General features: G+C 43.7%; 1 protein-coding gene across 1 annotated transcript in view; it reads right to left on the minus strand.

The window, feature by feature from the left end:
- LOC311111863 (casein kinase I-like) overlaps positions 1–24,703 on the minus strand; it is a 49,420-nt gene that overhangs the window by 15,613 nt on the left and 9,104 nt on the right. The window contains exons 4-6 of the mRNA XM_084154770.1: positions 21,966–22,035; positions 2,275–2,426; positions 1,678–1,912 (exon numbers count right to left, since the gene is read on the minus strand). Of these exons, the coding sequence (XP_084010896.1) occupies positions 1,678–1,912; positions 2,275–2,426; positions 21,966–22,035 (457 nt within the window). The remainder of the gene's footprint in view (positions 1–1,677; positions 1,913–2,274; positions 2,427–21,965; positions 22,036–24,703) is intronic.

Below are 24,703 nucleotides of genomic sequence, written 5' to 3' on the forward strand. Positions count from 1 at the left end.
GGGAACACTTAAACAACACAATGTAACTCCAAGTCAATCACACTTCTGTGAAATCAAACTGTCCACTTAGGAAGCAACACTGATTGACAAATGTCACATGCTGTTGTGCAAATGGAATAGACAACAGGTGGAAATTATAGGTAATTAGCAAGACACCCCCAATAAAGGAGTGGTTCTGCAGGTGGTGACCACAGACCACTTCTCAGTTCCTATGCTTCCTGGCTGATGTTTTGGTCACTTTTGAATGCTGGCGGTGCTTTCACTCTAGTGGTAGCATGAGACGGAGTCTACAACCCACACAAGTGGCTCAGGTAGTGCAGCTCATCCAGGATGGCACATCAATGCGAGCTGTGGCAAGAAGGTTTGCTGTGTCTGTCAGCGTAGTGTCCAGAGCATGGAGGCGCTACCAGGAGACAGGCCAGTACATCAGGAGACGTGGAGGAGGCCGTAGGAGGGCAACAACCCAGCAGCAGGACCGCTACCTCCGCCTTTGTGCAAGGAGGAGCAGGAGGAGCACTGCCAGAGCCCTGCAAAATGACCTCCAGCAGGCCACAAATGTGCATGTGTCTGCTCAAACGGTCAGAAACAGACTCCATGAGGGTGGTATGAGGGCCCGACATCCACAGGTGGGGGTTGTGCTTACAGCCCAACACCGTGCAGGACGTTTGGCATTTGCCAGAGAACACCAAGATTGGCAAATTCGCCACTGGCGCACTGTGCTCTTCACAGATGAAAGCAGGTTCACACTGAGCACGTGACAGACGTGACAGAGTCTGGAGACGCCGTGGAGAACGTTCTGCTGCCTGCAACATCCTCCAGCATGACCGGTTTGGCGGTGGGTCAGTCATGGTGTGGGGTGGCATTTCTTTGGGGGGCCACACAGCCCTCCATGTGCTCGCCAGAGGTAGCCTGACTGCCATTAGGTACCGAGATGAGATCCTCAGACCCCTTGTGAGACCATATGCTGGTGCGGTTGGCCCTGGATTCCTCCTAATGCAAGACAATGCTAGACCTCATGTGGCTGGAGTGTGTCAGCAGTTCCTGCAAGAGGAAGGCATTGATGCTATGGACCGCCCGTTCCCCAGACCTGAATCCAATTGAGCACATCTGGGACATCATGTCTCGCTCCATCCACCAACGCCACGTTGCACCACAGACTGTCCAGGAGTTGGCGGATGCTTTAGTCCAGGTCTGGGAGGAGATCCCTCAGGAGACCATACACCACCTCATCAGGAGCATGCCCAGGCGTTGTAGGGAGGTCATACAGGCACGTGGAGGCCACACACACTACTGAGCCTCATTTTGACTTGTTTTAAGGACATTACATTAAAGTTGGATCAGCCTGTAGTATGGTTTTCCACTTTAATTTTGAGTGTGACTCCAAATCCAGACCTCCATGGGTTGATACAAAAATTATCAATGGAAATAAAGTGTGATTTTGTTGTCAGCACATTCAACTATGTAAAGAAAAAAGTATTTAATAAGATTATTTCATTCATTCAGATCTAGGATGTGTTATTTTAGTGTTCCCTTTATTTTTTTGAGCAGTGTATAAACACCTCATAACCAAGTTTCACAACAACACTAGCATGCTGACAAAGCAGTGTCATAACTAATAACTACATTTAAAAATGTGCGTAAACCACCCCTTAGAAATTCTTGGCAAACCAGACATACCTTTTCCCAAATGTGTGTTAATGGACATGTATCGGGCTGTCCCGGTTAAGCTCTTGTGCTCCCGGTATGGGATGTGTTTTTTGGTTTCAGGGTCGATGTACTCTTTGGCCAGGCCAAAGTCAATGATGTGGATAATGTGGTCCTTTTTGCATCCTCCCCGTCCGATGAGGAAGTTCTCAGGCTTTACGTCTCTGTAGATGAGGTTTTTAGAGTGCACATACTCCATCCGGGAGATCTGGATAGGGACGGCACAGGACAGTCAGTAACAGAGTGGCCTCCTGGACTATGCATGGGTACACACAGACTAGACCAATAAGTTCAATCAATCAGGGTTCAATAAGGAAGCAGAAACTCTACCAAAAATCTGATCTCAGCAGGATTGGGGTCAATTATAATCCAATATTTTCCCGGGGATGAATTCATGACTTTAAAAAAAGCCCCTTTCCAAATCATGAATTGGGAAAAATAACTTTTCAGAATCACATTTTAAGTTCTCCTAAATTGGCCGAATTACATGGAATTGACCCCAACCTTCGAATTGCAGACCAGTTTGAACAAATCTGGTAAATATAGCATTATTTGATGTTGGGAACTCACCAGCTGAATGGCAATCATTAATACAGTCTTTAGTGAGAAGGTCCTGTCACAAAGGTCAAAGAGGTCTTCTAAACTGGGGCCCAGCAGCTCTAGGACCATGGCATTATACTTCCCACAGGGCCCAAAGTAGAACACCTGGGGCAGGCCTTCCGCTGAAAGAGACAGCGGGAGAAGAGGACTATTAGAACAATGAAAAGGTAGCTTCTAGTTATCGCCTTGTTGCCTGCTGACATAGTGAACCACGTGTAGTTGGTCTGACCAGTTTTCAGTAGACCATTTGAATTGTGTTACACTCCTGTGGACCCACGCAATGTAAGCAGCATGAAGTCCTGGGAATGAGAGGAGCTGTACATTGGAGACTGGCCTTGTGGGGGAAAACCTAGTGTGTTATTTCTGCCTCGCCTGACAATGATGAGAGAGGTTGAACCCAGGGCAGCCACAGGCATCATTGACCTCAGATCAGCCAGATGGGAGGAGAAGCACAGACACGGAGGTTCAGAGGTCAGAGACCGCTGCCTGCCAGTTCTGCACTAACCAGAGGAAAAGGAGTAGTCTAAACCCAAACAGCCTGTGGAGATGGATGGCTAAGCACTGTTCATACGGGGTCAACTGACTGCAGTGTTGAGACTAATGCTCTATGTAGGATCTTACATTTGATCAACCTGTTGCAGGATAACTTTCCTGCAATGCAGGACATCTAACATTTGTAGTGTATTTGAGGTTTAAAAAAAGGTTGCTGAAGTTTGTAATTTCCACTTGATTTTCCATTATGAAAAATGTATCAACCCCTACAAAAATGACCATGAATAATAATAATAATAATAATAATAATCCACATAATTCACATTTCCCATTGCAGCAGAATTATTTTCCTGCTGTAGCAAACTGGCTCAAATTAAGATTCTACATGTGTATGTAAAGGTTGTGCACCTCATCCAGTGGACTAACTAGGCAGCAGGTTGTGTGGAGCAGTGGTTCCCAAACTGTAATAACTCAGTCCGGCCTTCAACCTACTCTTGAAAGTTGTAATAGTAGAATGCACAAGGTGCAACTTCGAAATTCGGTAGTTCGTCATCAGTTTTCCTCTTGACATGTCAGTCACTGCATACCTTAGAGAGCTACAGGCCTCCTGTAGAGCATGGCGCTTGCAATGCCAGGGTTGTGGGTTCGATTCCCACGGGGGGCCAGTATGAAAAATGTATGCACTCACTAACTGTAAGTCGCTCTGGATAAGAGAGTCTGCTAAATGACTAAAATGTAAAATGTAAATGTCATTTATAACTTGTAAGAAATGTGCAGATCAACGAGCCCATATGTTTTTTTTAGCAAAAAATATGTTTTACACCTTAGATTTTGTTGCAACGTTTGAGTCACTCTAATAACACATTAATACACATTAGGCAGAGTGGAAACATAAGTAAACTTGCAGGAAATAAGCTTTAAACCTGCAACATGCTCTCTCCGTTAACAAGAGGGGTGTGAACAGTTTGTGTCATGAACAGTGCTTGTGCCCATAGAAACAGACGTGGGGCGTGGGGTGTTCCCCAATGCTGGAAGGGGGCCTGAGGGAAAAAGTTTGGGAACCCCTGTTGTAGAGAGCTCATATGTTGACTTTCTAAAGGTTGTGTGAGGAGCACATCTTTAGGTTGTGTATGGCCAATGTGAGGAGCGATGTATTAAGCAGTAGTGGGAAAAGTACCCAATTGGCATACATTAGTAAAAGTAAAAGATACCTTTATAGAAAATGAATCAAGTAAAAGTGAAAGTCACCCAGCAAAACACTAGTTGAGTAAAGGTATTTGCGTTTTAAATATATGTAAGTATCAAAAGTAAATATTATAGCTAAAATATACTTAAGTATCAAATGTATAAATCATTTCACATTCCTTATATTAAGCAAATCAGATGGCACAAGTTTTTTTTACAGTTAGTCAGGAGCACACTCCAACACTAAGACATAGTTTACAAACGAAGCATTTGTGTTTAGTGAGTCTGCCAGATCAGAGGCAGTAGGGATGTTCTCTTGTTAAGTGTTTGAATTTGACCATTTTCCTGTCCTGCTAAGCATTCGAAATGTAATGAGTACTTTTGGGTGTCAGGGTAAATGTATGGAGTAAAAAGTACATTATTTTCTTTAGGAATGTAGTGGAGTAAAAGTAGTCAAAAATATAAATAGTAAAGTACAGACACCCCAAAAAACGACTTCAGTATTTACACCACTGGTATTGAGCATTAACACTCGTAAACGTCACAAAGGAGTTCACGTGTGTGAGTTGTGAGTTGATTCTGTGAAGAACTCAAACTCTTAATGAAAATACAAAGCATTCAATTGACTCAGTTAAATATTGCATAGGCAACATTTTTCAATTCAACACAAGTATTTTCTAAATCGCTAAAGCTGTAGAGGTGAATATTCTCAAAATGCGTAAAATCAATGCTTGAATGTTGGCAGTGGTCTCCGTTTTGACAGATGACAAACATTTCCCACAGTCACTTGAGTCGAATCATAATATTGGGAAGTAGGTTAATGCTGCCCAGACGGTGATCTCTACACAGCAGATGTCAAACAATTAAAAACAAAAACCATACAACCAAACTTCAAGCAAAAAAATTGCTTTCCTATCCAGTTCATCTATCTGATGCTGTATAATGATTTGTTCATTATTCATGGCTAACCCCCAGTAGAGTTTGGTCACCTGAATTCAAAATACCTGAGAGCGTGAACTTTTAAGAATAACAACCAGCACAATCATTGCCAACCACTGATTGGTAAATGAGAGAACGATGACAAGATCAAATGACACAGAGAAATAAAACATCTTACAGAATGAGTGAGACAGTTTTATCAGCTAGCATCTACAGTGTCTGCAGAAAGTACTCACACCCCTTGACTTTTGCCACATTTTCTTGTTACAGCCTGAATTTTTTTTTTATGTCACTGGCCTACACACAATAGCCCATAATATGAAAGTGGAATTCATGTTTTTATTTTATACAAATTAATTAATAATATAATTTGCCACTTTTATCACAAGCGACTTACAGTCCTGCGTGCATAATTTTTTTTGTGTATGGGTGGTCCCGGGGATCGAACCCACTACCCTGGCGTTACAAGCGCCGTGCTCTACCAGCTGAGCTACAGAGGACCACTTTTCATTAAAAATGAAAAGCTGAAATGTCTTGAGTCAATAAGTATTCAACCCCTTTGTTATGGCAAGCCTAAATAAGTTCAGGAGTAAAAATGTGCTTAACAAGTCACATAAGTTGCATGGAATCTATGTGCAACAATCGTGTTTAACATGATTTTTGAATGACTACCTCATCTATGTACCCCACACAATTATCTGTAAGGTCCCTCAGTTGAGCAGTGAATTTCAAAACAGATTCAACCACAAATACCAGGCAGGTTTTCCAATGCCTCACAAAGAAGGTCCCCTATTGGTAGATAAAAAAAGCAGACAATGAATATCCCTTTGAGCATAGTGAAGTTATTAATTACACTTTGGATGGTGTATCATTACACCCAGTCACTACAAAGATGCAGGCGTCCTTCCTAACTCAGTTGCCGGAGAGGAAGGAAACCGCTCAGGGATTTCACCATGAGGCCAATGGTGACATTAAAACAGTAATATAGTTTAATGGCTGTGACTGGAGAAAACAGAGAAGGGATTAACAACATTGTACAGTCATGGTCAAAAGTTTTGAGAATGACACAAATACTAATTTTCACAAAGTCTGCTGCCTCAGTTTTGATGGCAATTTGCATATACTCCAGAATGTCATGAAGAGTGATCAGATGAATTGCAATTAATTGCAAAGTCCCTCTTTACCATGAAAATTAACTTAATCCCCAAAAAACATTTCCACTGCATTTCAGCCCTGCCACAAAAGGACCAGCTGCCATCATGTCAGTGATTCTCTCGTTAACATAGGTGAGAGTGTTGACGAGGACAAGGCTGGAGATCACTCTGTCATGCTGATTGAGTTAGAATAACAGACTGGAAGCTTTAAAAGGAAGGTGGTGCTTGAAATCATTGTTCTTCCTCTGTTAACCATGGTTACCTGCAAGGAAACACGTGCCGTCATCATTGCGTTGCACAAAAAGGGCTTCACAGGCAAGGATATTGCTGCTAGTAAGATTGCACCTAAATCAACCATTTATCGGCTCATCAAGAACTTCAAGGAGAGAGGTTCAATTGTTCTGAAGAAGGCATCAAGTCGCCCAAGAAAGTCCAGCAAGCGCCTGGACCGTCTCCTAAAGTTGATTCAGCTGCGGGATCGGGGCACCACCAGTGCAGAGCTTGCTCAGGAATGGCAGCGGGCAGGTGTGAGTGCATCTGCATGCACAGTGAGGCGAAGACTTTTGGAGGATGGCCTGGTGTCAAGAATGGCAGCAAAGAAGTCACTTCTCTCCAGGAAAAACATCAGGGACAGACTGATATTCTGCAAAAGGTACTGGGATTGGACTGCTGAGGACTGGGGTAAAGTAATTTTCTCTGATGAATCCCCTTTCCGATTGTTTGGGGCATCCGGAAAACACCTTGTCCAGAGAAGACAAGGTGAGCGCTACCATCAGTCCTGTGTCATGCCAACAGTAAAGCATCCTGAGACCATTCATGTGTGGGGTTGCTTCTCAGCCAAGGGTGTGGGCTCACTCACAATTTTGCCTAAGAACACAGCCATGAATAAAGAATGGTACCAACACATCCTCCGAGAGCAACTTCTCCCAACCATCCAAGAACAGTCTGGTGGCGACCAATGCCTTTTCCAGCATGATGGAGCACCTTGCCACAAGGCAAAAGTGATAACTAAGTGGCTCGAGGAACAAAACATCGATATTTTGGGTCCATGGCCAGGAAACTCCCCAGACCTTAATCCCATTGAGAACTTGTGGTAGATCCTCAAGATGCGGGTGGACAAACAAAAACCCACAAATTCTGACAAACTCCAAGCATTGATTATGCAAGAATGGGCTGCCATCAGTCAGGATGTGGCCCAGAAGTTAATTGACAGCATGCCAGGGCGGATTGCAGAGGTCTTGAAAAAGAAGGGTCAACATGCAAATATTGACTCTTTGCATAAACTTAATGTAATTGTCAATACAAGCCTTTGACACTTATGGAATGCTTGTAATTATACTTCAGTATACCATAGTAACATCTGACAAAAATATCTCATAACACTGAAGCAGCAAACTTTGTGAAGACCAATACTTGTGTCATTCTCAAAACTTTTGACCACGACTGTAGGTACTCCACAATACAAACCTAATTGACAGAGTGAAAAGGAAGCCTGTACAGAATAAAACATATTTCAAAACATGCATCCTGTTTGCAACAAGGCACAAAGGTAATATTGCAACAAGAAAAATTGTCCTTAATACAAAGTGTTATGTTTGGGGCAAATCCAATACAACACATTACTGCGTACCACTCTCTACATTTTCAAGCATAGTGGTGGCTGCATCATGTTATGAGTAAGCTTGTAATCGTTAAGGACTGGGGAGTTTTTCAGGATAAAAAATAAACTGAAAGGCGTTAAGCACAGGCAAAATCCTAGAGGAATACCTGGTTCAGTCTGCTTTCCACCAGACACAGAGATACATTCACCTTTCAGCAGGACAACCTAAAACACAAGGCCAAATCTACACTGGAGTTGCTTACCAAGAAGACAGTGAAGACTTAAATCTGCTTTAAAATCTATGGCAAGACCTGAAAACGGTTGTCTAGCAATTATCAACAACAAACAGGGCCTAAAATTAAACACCCGCCACCTACCAAATGCGGGTAGATTTTGGCATTGGCGGGTAAGATGTCTATTTCACCAGCCACGTTGGCAGGTGGTCAGGGCTCCACAGTGAGCATTGCACTAATATTTGTGAATAAAAATAGTTAAGTATGATCACATTTATAGTCATATATATTACATGTTATAGTATTTTTGCCATTTTGTTTCATAGCTGGTAAATTAATCACGCAAAGTCAAAGAACTACGAATCCTATACAGTGAGGGAAAAAAGTATTTGATCCCCTGCTGATTTTGTACGTTTGCCCACTGACAAAGACATGATCAGTCTATCATTTTAATGGTAGGTTTATTGGAACAGTGAGAGACAGAATAACAACAAAAAAATCCAGAAAAACGCATGTCAAAAATGTTATAAATTGATTTGCATTTTAATGAGGGAAATAAGTATTTGACCCCTCTGTAAAACATGACTTAGTACTAGGTGGCAAAACCCTTGTTGGCAATCACAGAGACAGACATTTCCTGTAGTTGGCCACCAGGTTTGCACACATCTCAGGAGGGATTTTGTCCCACTCCTCTTTGCAGATCTTCTCCAAGTCATTAAGGTTTTGAGGCTGACGTTTGGCAACTCGAACCTTCAGCTCCCTCCACAGATTTTCTATGGGATTAAGGTCTGGAGACTGGCTAGACCACTCCAGGACCTTAATGTGCTTCTTCTTGAGCCACTCCTTTGTTGCCTTGGCCGTGTGTTTTGGGTCATTGTCATGCTGGAATACCCATCCACGACCCATTTTCAATGGGAAGGAGGTTCTCACCCAAGATTTGACGGTACATAGCCCCGTCCATCGTCCCTTTGATGCGGTGAAGTTGTCCTGTCCCCTTAGCAGAAAAACACCCCCAAAGCATAATGTTTCCACCTCCATGTTTGACGGTGGGGATGGTGTTCTTGGGGTCATAGGCAGCATTCCTCCTCCAAACACGGCGAGTTGAGTTGATGCCAAAGAGCTCGATTTTGGTCTCATCTGACCACAACAATTTCACCCAGTTCTCCTCTGAATCATTCAGATGTTCATTGGCAAACTTCAGACTGCCCTGTATATGTGCTTTCTTGAGCAGGGGGACCTTGCGGGCGCTGAAGGATTTCAGTCCTTCACGGCGTAGTGTGTTACCAATTGTTTTCTTGGTGACTATGGTCCCAGCTGCCTTGAGATCATTGACAAGATCCTCCCGTGTAGTTCTGGGCTGATTCCTCACTGTTCTCATGATCATTGCAACTCCACGAGGTGAGATCTTGCATGGAGCCCCAGGTGGAGGGAGATTGACAGTACTTTTGTGTTTCTTCCATTTGCGAATAATTGGACCAACTGTTGTCACCTTCTCACCAAGCTGCTTGGCGATGGTCTTGTATCCCATTCCAGCCTTGTGTAGGTCTACAATCTTGTCCCTGACATCCTTGGAGAGCTATTTGGTCTTGGCCATGGTGGATAGTTTGGAATCTGATTGATTGATTGCTTCTGTGGACAGGTGTCTTTTATACAGGTAACAAGCTGAGATTAGGAGCACTCCCTTTAAGAGAGTGCTCCTAATCTCAGCTCGTTACCTGTATAAAAGATACCTGGGAGCCAGAATTCTTTCTGATTGAGAGGGGGTCAAATACTTATTTCCCTCATTAAAATGCAAATCAATTTATAACATTTTTTACATGCATTTTTCTGGATTTTTGTTGTTGTTATTCTGTCTCTCACTGTTCAAATAAACCTACCATTAAAAAGATAGACTGATCATTTCTTTGTCAGTGGGCAAACGTACAAAATTAGCAGGGGATCAAATACTTTTTCCCTCACTGTATAGCCTTTTCCAACTCGCGCAGCAACACTTTCTGGCAGGGGGCTGTGCGCACGTGAAGAGCTGAGTTAATTATTATTTTTATTTTTTTTGAAGCGCTGCGCACAGGCATAGAAGTTGTTCTAATTTACTTGAAACGAAAGTCTGCTGAAGTGAAACTTTTTCCTTGTGTTTCTTGCCTATTTACATTGTTTTGTTCATAAGCTAGGTTGTTTTACTGCTACGGAAGAGAAGAGAACGCTTCTACTAAGACTAAATCTCACAGGCACAAACATGACTGGAGTCGCGCTACCACGGTAACCTCCCACCCTTAAAGGGGCAGGTGAACATTTGTCTCATCTGTGATATTTTGGTTAAAAGACTTAGTTAAATGTATTAAACAACATACCACATTCCTTCTTACTACTAATACATTTGTTTTAGAAACATTACAAAGCAACTCATCCGTTTTTTTTGCGTTTCTTGGTGTAATTTTAGCAGGCATAAATAATATGAGTGGCTGGTAGATTTTTAAATCAACTTGCAACAGTGGCTGGTGGACCAAAAAGAAAATGTTATGCCCTGACAACCAACTTGACAGAGCTTGAAACGTTTTCAAAAGAATACAATGAGCAAATATTGCACAATCCAGGTGTGGAAAGCTCTTGGAGACTTACCCAGAAAGACTCACAGCTATAATCGCTGCCAAAGGTGACTAACATGTATTGACTCAGGGAGTGGACTGTAGTGTGTCCGTGTAAATAGCCTTTTTTTTTTCTTTTTTTTTTCGTATACATTTCCCTAAATCAAATCAAATCAAATTGTATTGGTCACATGCGCCGAATACAACAGGTGCAGACATTACAGTGAAATGCTTACTTACAGCCCTTAACCAACAGTGCATTTATTTTAAACAAAAAAGTAAGAATAAAACAACAAGAAAAAAGGTGTTGAGAAAAAAAGAGCAGAAGTAAAATAAAGTGACAGTAGGGAGGCTATATATACAGGGGGGTACCTATCACACTTTTAATCGTTCTACTAAATATACTTTCCTGCAACCCGCTTCACTCAATGTGGAACGGATACTATTATTTACTAACCTTTTATCTAGAATATCCAGTTGAAACTAGTTAGCCAGCTAACTAGCTACTTGCGATTAGCCACCGTTAGCGGTTTTTCACCCAGAACATCGCATTTTCTGCCGGAATAACTGAATCACTGGACCTTAACACTGGATCGCAACTAACTAGCCGCAACAGAATGGATGTTGCTGTTGGCTAATCACCACTGCCCCCGAAGCAAGAGCCTCGAGCCAGGCCCATATCTCGGCTATCTACCTCTCTGTCTACCGGACGAGAGTACCCAGCTAACTAGCTACTTGCTATTAGCCACCGTTAGAGTTTTTTCACCATTGTCCGTAGCCTGCACTATCTACCAGCCAGCTCTAGCCTGGACTATTATCGGCCAGTCTGCACTGTCTGCACAGCGCGTTATCGACCCAGAACATATCGGATTTTCTGCCGGAATCACTGAAACACTGGACCTTTAACACCGGATCATCGCAACTAGCTAGCTGCAACCGAATGGATGTTGTTGCTGGCTAATCAGCCTTGAGCTAGCCTCGAGTCAGGCCCATCTCCCGGCTATCTACCTCTCTGTAAACCGGACGGGACCTCCTAGTGTCGACACAGAGCCCCGCCGATCCATCACGACTGGTCTGCCGACGTAGTTGTCTGTGGTTTCAACCGGCTTCCCGTTGCGACGACCACGAAGATCCATCTGCTAGCCCCGGCCCCTAGCACACACAATTCAACAGCCGTGCTTCCTGCTCGCCTGTGCTGTAGCACCAATTCGAACTGCTCTCGGACTCACATATTGCTGTTCACTGGACCTTATGATCACTCAGCTGCACAGCTGATGCCTGCTGGACTGTTCCTTTACATGGTACCCTGTCCTGTTTATCTGTTTAGCCTCAGCCCAAACTTTCATCGCCATTACCAGTTGTTGTCTTAGCTCTCTCGAATAACACCTGTGATTGCTTTATGCCTCTCTCCCATGTCAATATGCCTTGCCTATTGCTGTTCCAGTTAGTTCTTATTATACAATTTCACTGTAGAGCCCCAAGTCCCTCTCAAACTGCCGTAAATAGCTCCTTTGTTCCACCCCCCCCATACACGCGGAGACCGGCTCAATCGATGCCTCCATTGATGCTCTCTCATTGTTACCTAACGCTTAGGTTTACCTCCACTGTACTCATATCCTTCCATATCCTTGTCTGTACATAATGCCCTGAATCTATTCTACAACACCCAGAAATCTGCCCCTTTTATTCTCTGTACCCAACGCACTAGAAGACCAGTTCTTAAAGTCTTTAGCCACATCCTTATTCTAGTCCTCCTCTGTTCCTCTGGTGATGTAGAGGTTAACCCAGGCCCTGCAGCCCCCAGTATCACTCCTACTCCCCAGGCGCTATCATTTGTTGACTTCTGTAACTGTAAAAGTATAGTTTTTTTGCATTTTAACATCAGAAGCCTCCTCCCTAAGTTTGAGTTATTCACTGCGTTAGCACACTCCGCAAACCCTGATGTTCTAGCAGTCTCTGAATCCTGGCTTAGGAAGGCCACCAAAAATTCTGAAATGTTCATCCCCAACTACAACATCTTCCGTCTAGATAGAACTGCCAAAGGGGGTGGAGTTGCAATCTACTGTAGAGATAGCCTGCAGAGCTCTATCATACTATCCAGGTCTGAGCCCAAACAGTTTGAGCTCCTACTTCTAAAAATCCACCTTTCCAGAAATAAGTATTTCACTGTTGCCGCTTGCTACAGCCCCCCCTCAGCCCCCAGCTGTGCCCTGGACACCATATGTGAATTGATTGCCCCCCATTTATCCTCTGAGTTTGTACTGCTTGGTGACCTAAACTGGGATATGCTTAACACCCCGGCCATCCTACAATCCAAACTAGATGCCCTCAATCTCACACAAATTATCAAGGAACCTACCAGGTACAACCCTAAATCTGTAAACATGGGCACCCTCATAGATATCATCCTGACTAACTTACCCTCTAAATACACCTCCGCTGTCTTCAACCAGGATCTCTGCGATCACTGCCTTCTTGCCTGCGTCCGTAACGGGTCCGCGGTCAAACGACCACCCCTCGTCACTGTCAAACGCTCCCTAAAACACTTTAGCGAGCAGGCCTTCCTAATTGACCTGGCCCAGGTATCCTGGATGGATATCGATCTCATTCCATCAGTAGAGGATTCCTGGTTGTTCTTTAAAAGTGCTTTCCTCTCAATCTTAAAATAAGCATGCCCCATTCAAAAAATTCAGAACTAAGAACAGATATAGCCCCTGGTTCTCCTCAGACTTGACTGCCCTTGACCAGCACATCCTGTGGCGTACTGCATTAGCATCGAATAGCCCCCGCGATATACAACTTTTCAGGGAAGTTAGGAATCAATATACACAAGCAGTTAGGAAAGCAAAGGCTAGCTTTTTCAAAAAGAAATTAGCATCCTGTGGCACAAACGCCAAAAGGTTTTGGGACACTGTAAAGTCTCCCCCCGCTTCTCCTTCACACAAATTCAGACAGCTGATGTTCTGAAAGAGCTGCAAAATCTGGACCCCTACAAATGATCTGGGCTAGACAATCTGGACCCTTTCTAAAATTAGCCGCCGAAATTGTCGCAACCCCTGTTACTAGCCTGTTCAACCTCTCGTTCGTATCGTCTGAGATCCCCAGAGATTGGAAAGCTGCCGCGGTCATCCCCCTCTTCAAAGGGGGTGACCCTCTTGATCCAAACTGTTACAGACCTATATCCATCCTGCCTTGCCTTTCTAAAGTTTTTGAAAGCCAAGTTAACAAACAGTTCACCGACCATTTCGAATCCCACTGTACCTTCTCTGCTATGCAATCCGGTTTCCGAGCTGGTCATGGGTGCACCTCAGCCACGCTCAAGGTCCTAAGCGATATTATAACCGCGATCGATAATAGACAGTACTGTGCAGCAGTCTTTATCGACCTGGCCAAGGCTTTCGACTCTGTCAACCACCGCATTCTTATTGGCAGACTAAATAGCCTTGGTTTCTCAAATGACTGCCTCGCCTGGTTCACCAACTACTTCTCAGATAGAGTTCAATGTGTCAAATCAGAGGGCCTGTTGTCTGGACCTATGGCAGTCTCTATGGGGGTGCCACAGGGTTCAATTCTAGGGCAGACTCTTTTCTCTGTGTATATCAATGACGTCGCTCTTGCTGCTGGTGACTCAGATCCACCTCTACGCAGACGACACCATTTTGTATACATCTGGCCCTTCATTGGACACTGTGTTAACAAACCTCCAAACGAGCTTCAATGCCATACAACACTCCTTCCGTAGCCTCCAACTGTTAAACACTAGTAAAACGAAATGCATGCTCTTCAATCGAACGCTGCTGGCACCCGCACACCCAACTAGAATCACTACTCTCGACGGGTCTGACCTAGAGTATGTGGACAACTACAAATACCTAGGTGTTTGGTTAGACTGTAAACTCTCCTTCCAGACTCTCATTAAGCATCTCCAATCCAAAGTTAAATCTAGAATCGGCTTCCTATTTCGCAACAAAGCCTCCTTCACTCATGCTGCCAAACATGCCCTCGTAAAACTGACTATCCTACCGATCCTTGACTTTGGCGATGTCATTTACAAAATAGCCTCCAACACTCTACTCAGCAAATTGGATGTAGTCAATCACAGTGCCATCCATTTTGTCACCAAAGCCCCATATACTACCCACCACTGTGTCCTGTATGCTCTTGTTGGCTGGTCCTCACTACATATTCGTCGCCAAACCCACTGGCTCCAGGTCATCTAAAAATCACTGCTAGGCAAATCCCCCCCTTATCTTAGCTCATTGGTCACCATAGCAACACCCACCCGTAGTATGCGCTCCAGCAAGTATATCTCACTGGTCATCCCCAAAGCCAACACCTCCTTTGGCCGCCATTCCTTCCAGTTCTCTGCTGCCAATGACTGGAACAAACTGCAAAAATCTCTGAAGCTGGAGACACTTATATCCCTCACTATCTTTAAGCATCAGTTGTCAGAGCACCTTACCGATCACTGCACCTGTACACAGCCCATCTGAAATTAGCCCACCCAACTACCTCATCCCTATATTGTTCTTTATTTTGCTCATTTGCACCCCAGTATCTCTATTTGCACATCATCTCTTGCACATCTATCATTCCAGTGTTAATACTAATTGTAATTATTTTGCACTATGGCCTATTTATTGCCTTACCTCTATAACTTACTACATTCGCACACACTGTATATATATTTTCTGTTGTATTTTTGACTTTGTTTTGTTTACCCCATATGTAACTCTGTGTTGTTTTTAAATAACACTGCTTTGCTTTATCTTGGCCAGGTCGCAGTTGTAAATGAGAACTTGTTCTCAACTGGCTTACCTGGTTAAATAAAGTTAAAAAGTTGAATACTTATCTAATTAAGATAGTGTTCTATTTTTAATTAATTAATTACTAATGTTAAGACTATTTTTTGTAGATCGTTGGGGAAAAAAAGGTCAATTAAATTCCACTTTGTAACAGAACAAAATGTGGAAAAAGTCAAGGGGTGTGAATACTTTCTGAAGGCACTTTACACCAGTGGGCAATAAACAGCTAGAACAGGTTCCATTTTGTGCTGTGTGAGGGGCCAATTAGCCCGTTTTGTAGGTTACCAATCGTGAAACAGGAGCAGGCATTGACATCTCGGATGCTCGCGGGGAGCCATGGCAGGAGTGGAAAAAAACCAAGTGGCACCATGGGGATGAGCTGTGAACAAGGGCTAATAAGTGGCTTCAAACAGGACCTCCCATTTTACTGCCAAGGGGAAGAAGACGCAGGGTGGAATGGATTTAGCTAACTGGGACCTTTTGATCCTGCTGCAGACTGATGTTCAGTTCTGTCAATGCCATGTCATAATCAGGGAGACAAAAGGACAGGTTTACCTCACCAAATCTAGTTTGTCAGGCCTAAAATATGAGCAACACAGGTGGCCAAACAAGCCATTAGTGTGGCGGAAGCAGACTTCATCCATGCTGGACAGACGACTGAGCAGCCTGGGCCTTTCGGTAATAAAACATTAATTTATGGGGAGGATTGGATGGCGGGAGAACGCTTTGATGAACCCTTAGTATGCACTTTCAAGCCATTGTGCACATCAGATATTCTCATCATCTCATAACACTGCAACGCTTATAATTCTGAACAAGGTGCTCCCGTACTCTACTCATGGTATTGAGATGTTTTACGAACAAAATAAACATTTCTATCAATTGTGGCACCATTGGAGAAAAAAACAAACATCTACTACCATATGCCAACTTTGCCTGATGACTCAAACAGAATTATTCTGCTGCTCAATGTTCGCTACATACTTCAGCCTGAGATTGCCATCATTGCATGGGGCGGCAGGTAGCTTAGTGGGTAAGAGCGTTGTGCCAGTAACCGAAAGGTCGCTGGTTCTAATCCCCGAGCCGACTAGGTGAAAAATCTGTCGATGTGCCCTTAAGCAAGGCACTTAACCCTAATTGCTCCTGTAAGTCGCTCTGGATAAGAGCGTCTGCTAAATGACTAAAATGTAAAATGTAAAATGTAATTCAAGTAGTTTGTGATGTTGTCAAAATGAGGGGTGTTGTACAAGACAAAGTAATCAGCGATTAGATCATTTCTAACCAATCAAGAGTATCAAAGCCAGTGACATTTTCAAAAGCTGCCTTCCCCACGTGTGTTCTGGCCCAACCCATCTGTTTCTGGGACCAATCCGAATTGTTAGAATGTGTTTGCGTTCTATAAATCATTGGGGAGGTGCTTAGATCCAGACTCATTGCGGAGAAGCAACTAACATCCGTAGCGTTTGGCCGGAGAAAGGAGTTTGGGTAGCCAGGCAAATGCCAACCACCAATAGCTGACAATACAAGGAATCTCTTCTTCTCTCAGAAACAAGTCCAGACATGCCCACAGGGACTTTCTTATATGCAGGGGAATTGGCAAATTTGCTGAACTCCCAGAGAGAAAATAACTTCATACTGTGAAGATGTAGTAGGTCTATTGTGTTTTACTACAGTCAATATTTATTAAGTCAATGTAAGAGAACCATTTGAGCAACCCTCACTAGGGTTGGGCGATGTCTGGACACATCCACCCATCGTTGATATACGATTGTATCGTTTTTTTTTTTTACCCGGGGCTGGGGGGAGAGCGTCATTGCAACCCTAACCCTCACAATCAAACATTAAGTTGAAGCAGGTTCTTTTTTGGTGACAAAGGAAGATCTTATATTAAGGGCACATATTAAGTATAACGAAAACATTTTGAGAATCACGGTAGAAACTGTCCCGTGTTTAGGTCCTGTGGTGAATGAGCGAGAGACTTAACAGCATCCTGTCCCTGTGTGTAAATCAGTCAGCCAGCCAGCCAGCTCCATTGACTGCCTGCAGACACGTCTACAGAGCCGTCATATGGCTGATCCAGCTATACTGGTGTATGACACGCCTACAGAGCAGACATATGGCTGATCCATCCATGGCGGTGTATGACACGCCTACAGAGCAGACATATGGCTGATCCATCCATGGCGGTGTATGACACGCCTACAGAGCAGACATATGGCTGATCCATCCATGGCGGTGTATGACACGTCTACAGAGCAGACATATGGCTGATCCATCCATGGCGGTGTATGACACGCCTACAGAGCAGACATATGGCTGATCCATCCATGGCGGTGTATGACACGCCTACAGAGCAGACATATGGCTGATCCATCCATGGCGGTGTATGACACGTCTACAGAGCAGACATATGGCTGATCCATCCATGGCGGTGTATGACACGCCTACAGAGCAGACATATGGCTGATCCATCCATGGCGGTGTATGACACGCCTACACAGCCGTCATATGACTGATCCATCTATGCCGGTGTATGACACGCCTACACAGCCGTCATATGACTGATCCATCTATGCCGGTGTATGGGAAAAGGGCTGCAGATAATGTTGCTCTGGAACAAAGTTCTTTCAATAACCACAACAGGGGACGGGGGAGGTCTCCCCTCTCATCTTTCATCTCTTCTCTGGGAGCAGTGGTGCTTGTAAGACTAGGACGGGCGGAGGCTGCAGCGGTGCTTGTAAGACTAGGACGGGGGGAGGCTGCAGCTAAGAGGCAGTCATGCTGAAAGAGATTATAGGAGGAACACGTCATGGCTATTTCTGTAAATGAAAATGAGTAGCCTAACCCTCCCACGCTACAAATGCTCCCAAGCAAACATTTACTTGACAACACTTTGGATAAAATTGTCGTGTTTGAGTTTGTTTGGATGAGTTGAATCGGGGTGCTTTTCGTCTGCAATTTCTCCTTGCTCAGCACCAAGTGACATGGACTGGGTGGGTATACAGTGGGTTTTGCTGTACATCTCATTGGCAAGTCTTGGTCCTCTTCTTACAACCTTTAGAACTTTGGAACCATCCACCCAGAAACGTTAGGTTGTACCTTCTGACGGTGAAGGACCTCACAGCAAGATGATATGGGAAGGGGATTTAGTATACAATACAAACATGACCGCACACAGCCCCAATCTGAAACGGCAGAGATTAAGCTGCTCTCTTTCTTTAAGAAGAACAGCAGCCTTCCACCAAACAGGATGCTTCCATTAATCTCAATTAGATGTTGTTGCATCATTAATCCATCTGGTTATCCCTCACATCTAGAGCCAACATCTGCCCTTATTGGGAGCAAAATAATGATCCTGAGGGGAGTCGTGAATTAAATGTGCAAGTGCATGCATGTTGAGACTTATGCAGAGCTACACAAGCTCGCTTTCCCATAAATCCCTAGACTTATTCAAGTCCGTAGGAACAAACGGGGATAACTTTTATTGAACAAATTCAGCGCTGTTTAATTTCATCAGATGATAGGCCGGTTGGTTTATGGGCTAGATGTCCCCTGGCCTGATCCAATCAGAGGCTGTAGTGGTGACCTGACAGCCAATCAGATGCTGTAGTGGTGACCAGAGAGCTGGTGTAGTGTTAGTGCTGGGGCGTGGCTCCTGCCAGGGCCTTTATTTGGCTCGCTGGATGAAAAGCCGGAATTAGTGTGACATGGCACTTAAAGCATACAAAATGTTAACATACTATACAACTTTATATTTTCGCATAACCAATAAGCCTAGGTAGGAGGTAAAAAAAAAAAAGTGCCACTTATCTTTTCCCCACTAGCACCAACTTTGCTGATAAATACTTTGAGGTTAAATGTACTACGATTGCAATATGCTGTCTCACCTAGCGATCTTAGGATGAATGCACTAATTGTAAGTCGCTCTGGATAAGAGCATCTGCTAAATGACTAAAATGTAAAATGAGGTAAGTTAGTGCTTAGACTGGCAGTCCCACTAAATAATTAATGAGTTTCCGCACGGTTGGCCTTTTCCACCCTTTACCTCTGCCAGTAGACCCTGCATGCTCTTTGTCGGACTAGCCCAGGGGTGGGCAACACATGGCCTTGCAGGCCAGATCCCATTCAATCTGGCCCGCGGGAGGGTTTTTGGGGGGGGTGGGGGGAGTTATTATTTTGGCTTTTTAAAAAAACACCAGGCCACTCTTGAACGTCTAAAACTAGTATCGAAAGTACGTAGAAATTATAATGGACCTATACGTTTTCAAATTGCTTTTGACAAACAAAATCTGTGCAGCCCTTCTCTGAATTTGGAAATCCCGATGTGGCCCTTGTGCCAAAATTATTGCCCACCCTTGGACTAGCCTATACTATACTCACACCAACCGGTCTACTTTGTATGGCAAAGGCACTAGGCAGCGCCTTCAGAGAGCTGTGACCCGTGCAAAAGAACAAGACTTAGACAGACGTTCCTTCACATTCCAACCCAGATGGAAGAATTGGAGAACAAACTGGATCTACAGCTCAGCCATTCTTGAAGGACAATGGCAGTCCAATAGGAAGTGGTTCTGTACTTGAAGGACAATGGAAGTCCAATAGGAAGTGGTTCTGTACTTGAAGGACAATGGAAGTCCAATAAGAAGTGGTTCTGTATTATAAAAAAATTACGTGCTTGACCTTTGAAGCCTAATCTTAAAACACCTAATAATGAAACACAAAGAGCAACCTACTCTTCGTTGGCAATTGATGTTGGTGGCTTGTGCACTAGTCTGCTCCATAGTTGGCTGGTGTGAGTCTGACAAGGACATATCCTATCTCCATTTCTGGAAGAATGACCTTCGGTAGAGCTTTACTGCTTTCCCTACAATAAAAACCCAATGAAAAAGCACTGTTTTCACCATGGTTTAATAGGACATTTTTAGAGCAGCTATTAAAAGATCCCTTCATTTCTATTGTGTCTCGGTGTGTGGGTTTCCACCCACTTCCTCAGATACTCAGGGAGGGGAAAAAATGAGTGTTTCCCTTAATCCAACCTTCTATAATGGTTATTACGTCTTCACAAGATTCCTGACAGTGGCTGGTGTAAGAGGGGGTTGAGGAAAATGGAGTCACAGACGGCTGAAAATGTGTCATGAATACTATTTGATGAGAAATGGAGACACTTTTTCAACCTCCTGGATGTCTGGGTGGGGATGTTATTAGGGGGATTTGTGAGCCTGTAAGTGAAACCTGCATGAACTTTTGGGGATAACATTTCTGCCATGGGCTGTACAGCATAAACTAGTAACTGTTCCACCCCAAAAAGCAACAGCAGCGAGCATCTTTTGAATATTTAGGCAAGATTTGAACAAACTCAAATTCCTCCTCTTCTGAAGCTGATTCAAACAGTGTGAAACATATAGGCATCAACATCTGGAAAAGCACCAATGACTTTGGGGAAATTATTGTTTTGGCTGATGTCCAAATCGTTTAGGCCTATTTGCTTAAAAACATATGCATTTTTAAAAACATGTTATCTGGATGCAGAACTTGCTAGTTGGAGACCTTTAGACAAAACAGGCAATTCATACACTTGTTGTATTAACAGGTCTCAGGACCCCCTTTTTTAAAATGGGTGTAAAATATGAAGGCGTCACACAGAAAAGGCCTCCATGATAGCAACCAGAACTGAGAGCTCAACTTAGTCCTCAGCATCGCACACTTTCTCTCTAAAACGTTGAGGTAGTGCTTAGCAATGACCCGTAGCTAGCACAGTTGGCATTTAAACGTGCAGCCTGTGCGTATGTCACACCCATAACCTGTAGAGATAAGGGTCACATCTCTGCTAGGTGTTGGTAGTGACGAATGACAGCACTTCCTGAATAGGGGGGGGGGGGGGGGGGATGCAACCGCCAAGATCAAACTCCACCGGCTGCTCACAGAGACAAAGGAGAGGGCTTGTCGTAGCCATGCATCATTTCTCCACAGTCACTTATCTTCCTCCCCAGAAAACAGACACACGGACAATCAGGCCAGCAGTTCCCAGGCACATTAGGCCAGTCTTATCAGCATTGGGTAAAGGAAGTGGCTTTCTGCTGCACCTGGTGGTGGGGGGCTTCAAGTTGTATGGGCGAGAAATAGGGGGATAGCCTTTCCTTCCTGTTCTGGATTCTCCCTCCCTGGCAAACCCACATTCTAGTGTCCAAACCAACATATGAGGTATAGTGCCCGTCTTGTGAATAATGTCTGTTGTGCTTCATGTGTCCTACAAGCCCAAACTCCCATTGCAGGCGTGTGACCACAGCTTGTGCACCTTTCCACTACGTTATGATCATAGTAGTCTCGGTTGATGACGCCAACCACGACGGATTATAATCCTTTATATCAACGTCTATGTCATTTGAGATCTTTTCAAATGTATTTGCAACATGCGCCGAATACAACAGGTGTAGACATTAGTGAAATGCTTACTTACAAGCCCTTAACCAACAATGCAGTTTAAGAAAAAATAAAAATAGCAAATAATTAAAAAGCAGCAGTAAAATAAAATAACAGTAGGGAGGTTATATACAGGGGGTACCGTACAGTACTTTTTTGTTTGTTAATCAACCAAAAACAGTTGAGTGATTGTCATGCAGCAACACAACACCACCAGGGAACAGGAATTAAGATAATCCAGAGCGTGACCTTACCTGTACTTCCTAATGTTTTGTAGAACCGGTACTCCAAATGTAACTGTGGTGCCCTCGACTTGACTGGTTCCTGCGCGACAGGGTACAACAAAGCACTTCAATTAACAATGGGAAAAGAACACACCCTTTTACTGACTGGCAGTTTTTCCCGCAGCATTTGGGTTCAAATTGCTGACTTAAATTGGAATGAGACCGTTTTGCGAACTTCATATTTTTGGTAGTACAGCAATTTATAGCCACCTGGAGAGCTATTATAATGGCATGAGTAATTTCCTGTGCCACGGCTTTTGGAGGCACACCTAAATTGGAATTAGTTTTGCTAACTTCATTTCCACCAGCTACTATTTATCTGCTTGTCCAGAACAGTCCTGCCAAGGTACCATCGTGCCACACATATCCCAGCCTAGCTTGTGATGTATGAAGAGCATTTGGCCTACTAACTTCAATACATGCTAACAGGTATCCTTTACAGGGGTCGCGTTAGAGTTCAGAAATCAGCATTTTCTAAAATTCTGTTTTAAATAATTTCACCTGCGTTTTATATTGAAAGTCAAGTGTTTTTTTGCTTCAATAAAAGTTGTCCGGGGAGTGCAACTGTAGTTTTCCTTCACCAAAAACACATTAGTGCAACACATTCGGCAGAAAATAGCATCATTTTCATCAGATGACAACAGAAGTGCAATGCCTTTTGGCTGGCAGCCACACAAGTAAATGAGCTTACAATGAAATACCACGTTTTTATTTGTTGCAAAAAACTATGCATGGTCATCATATTTCTAATGTTTATCATAGAAAGAATGCAGCCAGCTACATTTCCTAAATGTTTTACTTGATGTTAATCTTGCATTTTACCAGAGAAAAGTAGCTAAACGTCAGTCAGAGAGCTGTCTGCTGATAGAATGCCCGTTCGTGTGAATTCTCACCCTGAGAGGAGACTTGCAACTGAAGCACAAAATTAGTCTGATGACAGCAGAAATTACAATAAGGTTTACAAAAATACAGTAAGATTTGTGTTTTATAATTATTTTCCCCTGGGTGAAAAACAGAGAATTCTGCGTTACATGCTGACCACACCGCTCGCGTTACGTACGAGAGCATTGCAAAAATAAAATGTACACATACATGTTATTTAAATCATTGCGCACGCCAACGAGCATCTGCGTATACAGGCGCTAAAATAGAACTTGGTTCGATTTGTGATGTTTGACGTGCTGCAAGTCCCGACTCTCCCATCTACTCATTGGTTTTTAGGAGCATATACCCATGTGGGTGATTGAATGATTAAATTAGGTCCACACTCCAGTCCAGTTGGTGGTGTTAATGCACCTTAAAGTTGGTTGCCAACCGCCATATAAAGACCAAAGAAGAAGAAGCAGCCTGACGGAGGAGAGATTACTAGAAACAAACTCGGTTTACCCTTTTATCTGTGGATTAATTGTCAGAGGACCTTGTGCATTTTAGGTAAAATAACAACCCAATGTTTATATCCCAGGACAAATTAGCTAGCAACAGCAAGCTAGCTAGCTAAATTGCCATAAATGTTTAATGCTTTTCGACCTGTCCCCAAATTAATATAGTTGGTTCAGAGTTCGTTTTGACATTTCAACCTGCGTGTCCTGATTGCGTCTGGTGTGGGTGGACAAAAATCAACATGCGCGTGATGGCGCACGCCTGGTCTAGTATGATTTTGTACATAAACACAACGTTAGCTCTGACAGGTCAAAGAGACAGTTGTTGTGTTGATTTGGGAGGTTATAACAGCACACTTTGATGCTGCTAAACCTTCTCAGTCCTCCACATTGTACATTATAAAGTCAATCGTGTTGTCTTTCTACCATAGACAATGTGTCAGGGCTTCTATACCTATGGTTTCCACCATGATGAAATAATAATGGATTGAATTTAGCGCCTTTCTACCAACTGAGGTACTCAAAGCGCTTTACATGGTAAGGAGAAAACAACCATTTTGTGCCAGAATGCTCACCACACATCAGCTAGCATTGTGGAGCGGTGATAAATGCCAATTAGGAATGAGAGGGATGATTAGATGACCATGATGGAAATGGGGCCAGGTTGGGAATTTAGCAAGGGCACCGGGATTAACACCCTTACTCTGGGGCAAGTGCCATGGGATTTTTAATGACCACAGAGAGTCGGGACACCTGTTTAATGTCACATCCGAAAGATGGCACCCTATGCAGGGCAATGTCCCCTTCACTGCCCTGGAGCATTGGGATTTGATCGTAAGACCAGAGGGCCATCGAACACCACTTCCAGCAGCATCTGGTCTCCCCATCCAGGGACCTACTAGGGGCAACCCTGCTTAGCTTCAGAGGCAAGCCAGCAGTGGGATGCAGGGTGGTATGCTGACAAGTAGGCCTAGTCACTTCCACCTAAAAAATACAAGTCTAATTTCCCTTTCAGTATTAATCCTCAGAAAGATTAGTTTGTAAAGAAAGACTTCAGTAGGCTACAATTGATATGCATTCACTCTGCCCTGAATCTAAGCATACAGAGCAGTGCTTCCGTCAGTTGCCTCATACGACAGCCCCCAATCTCCTCTAGACGTGTCCTCCAGGGGAATTACAACCAGGGCTCGCCATGTTGACTGTCAACAACTTAAAAACAGTCTTCTGCTTCAAAGGCAGAGTCTGATGTTTTTCAGGCGACGTGTCCTCTGGAGTGTAAAAGTAAGGCGGGTCACATGCATGCCTCACTAGGCCTTTGCTCAATTATTG

The sequence above is a fragment of the Coregonus lavaretus genome (assembly GCF_964263955.1).
Source record: "Coregonus lavaretus genome assembly, chromosome: 37".
Taxonomy (NCBI): domain Eukaryota; kingdom Metazoa; phylum Chordata; class Actinopteri; order Salmoniformes; family Salmonidae; genus Coregonus; species Coregonus lavaretus.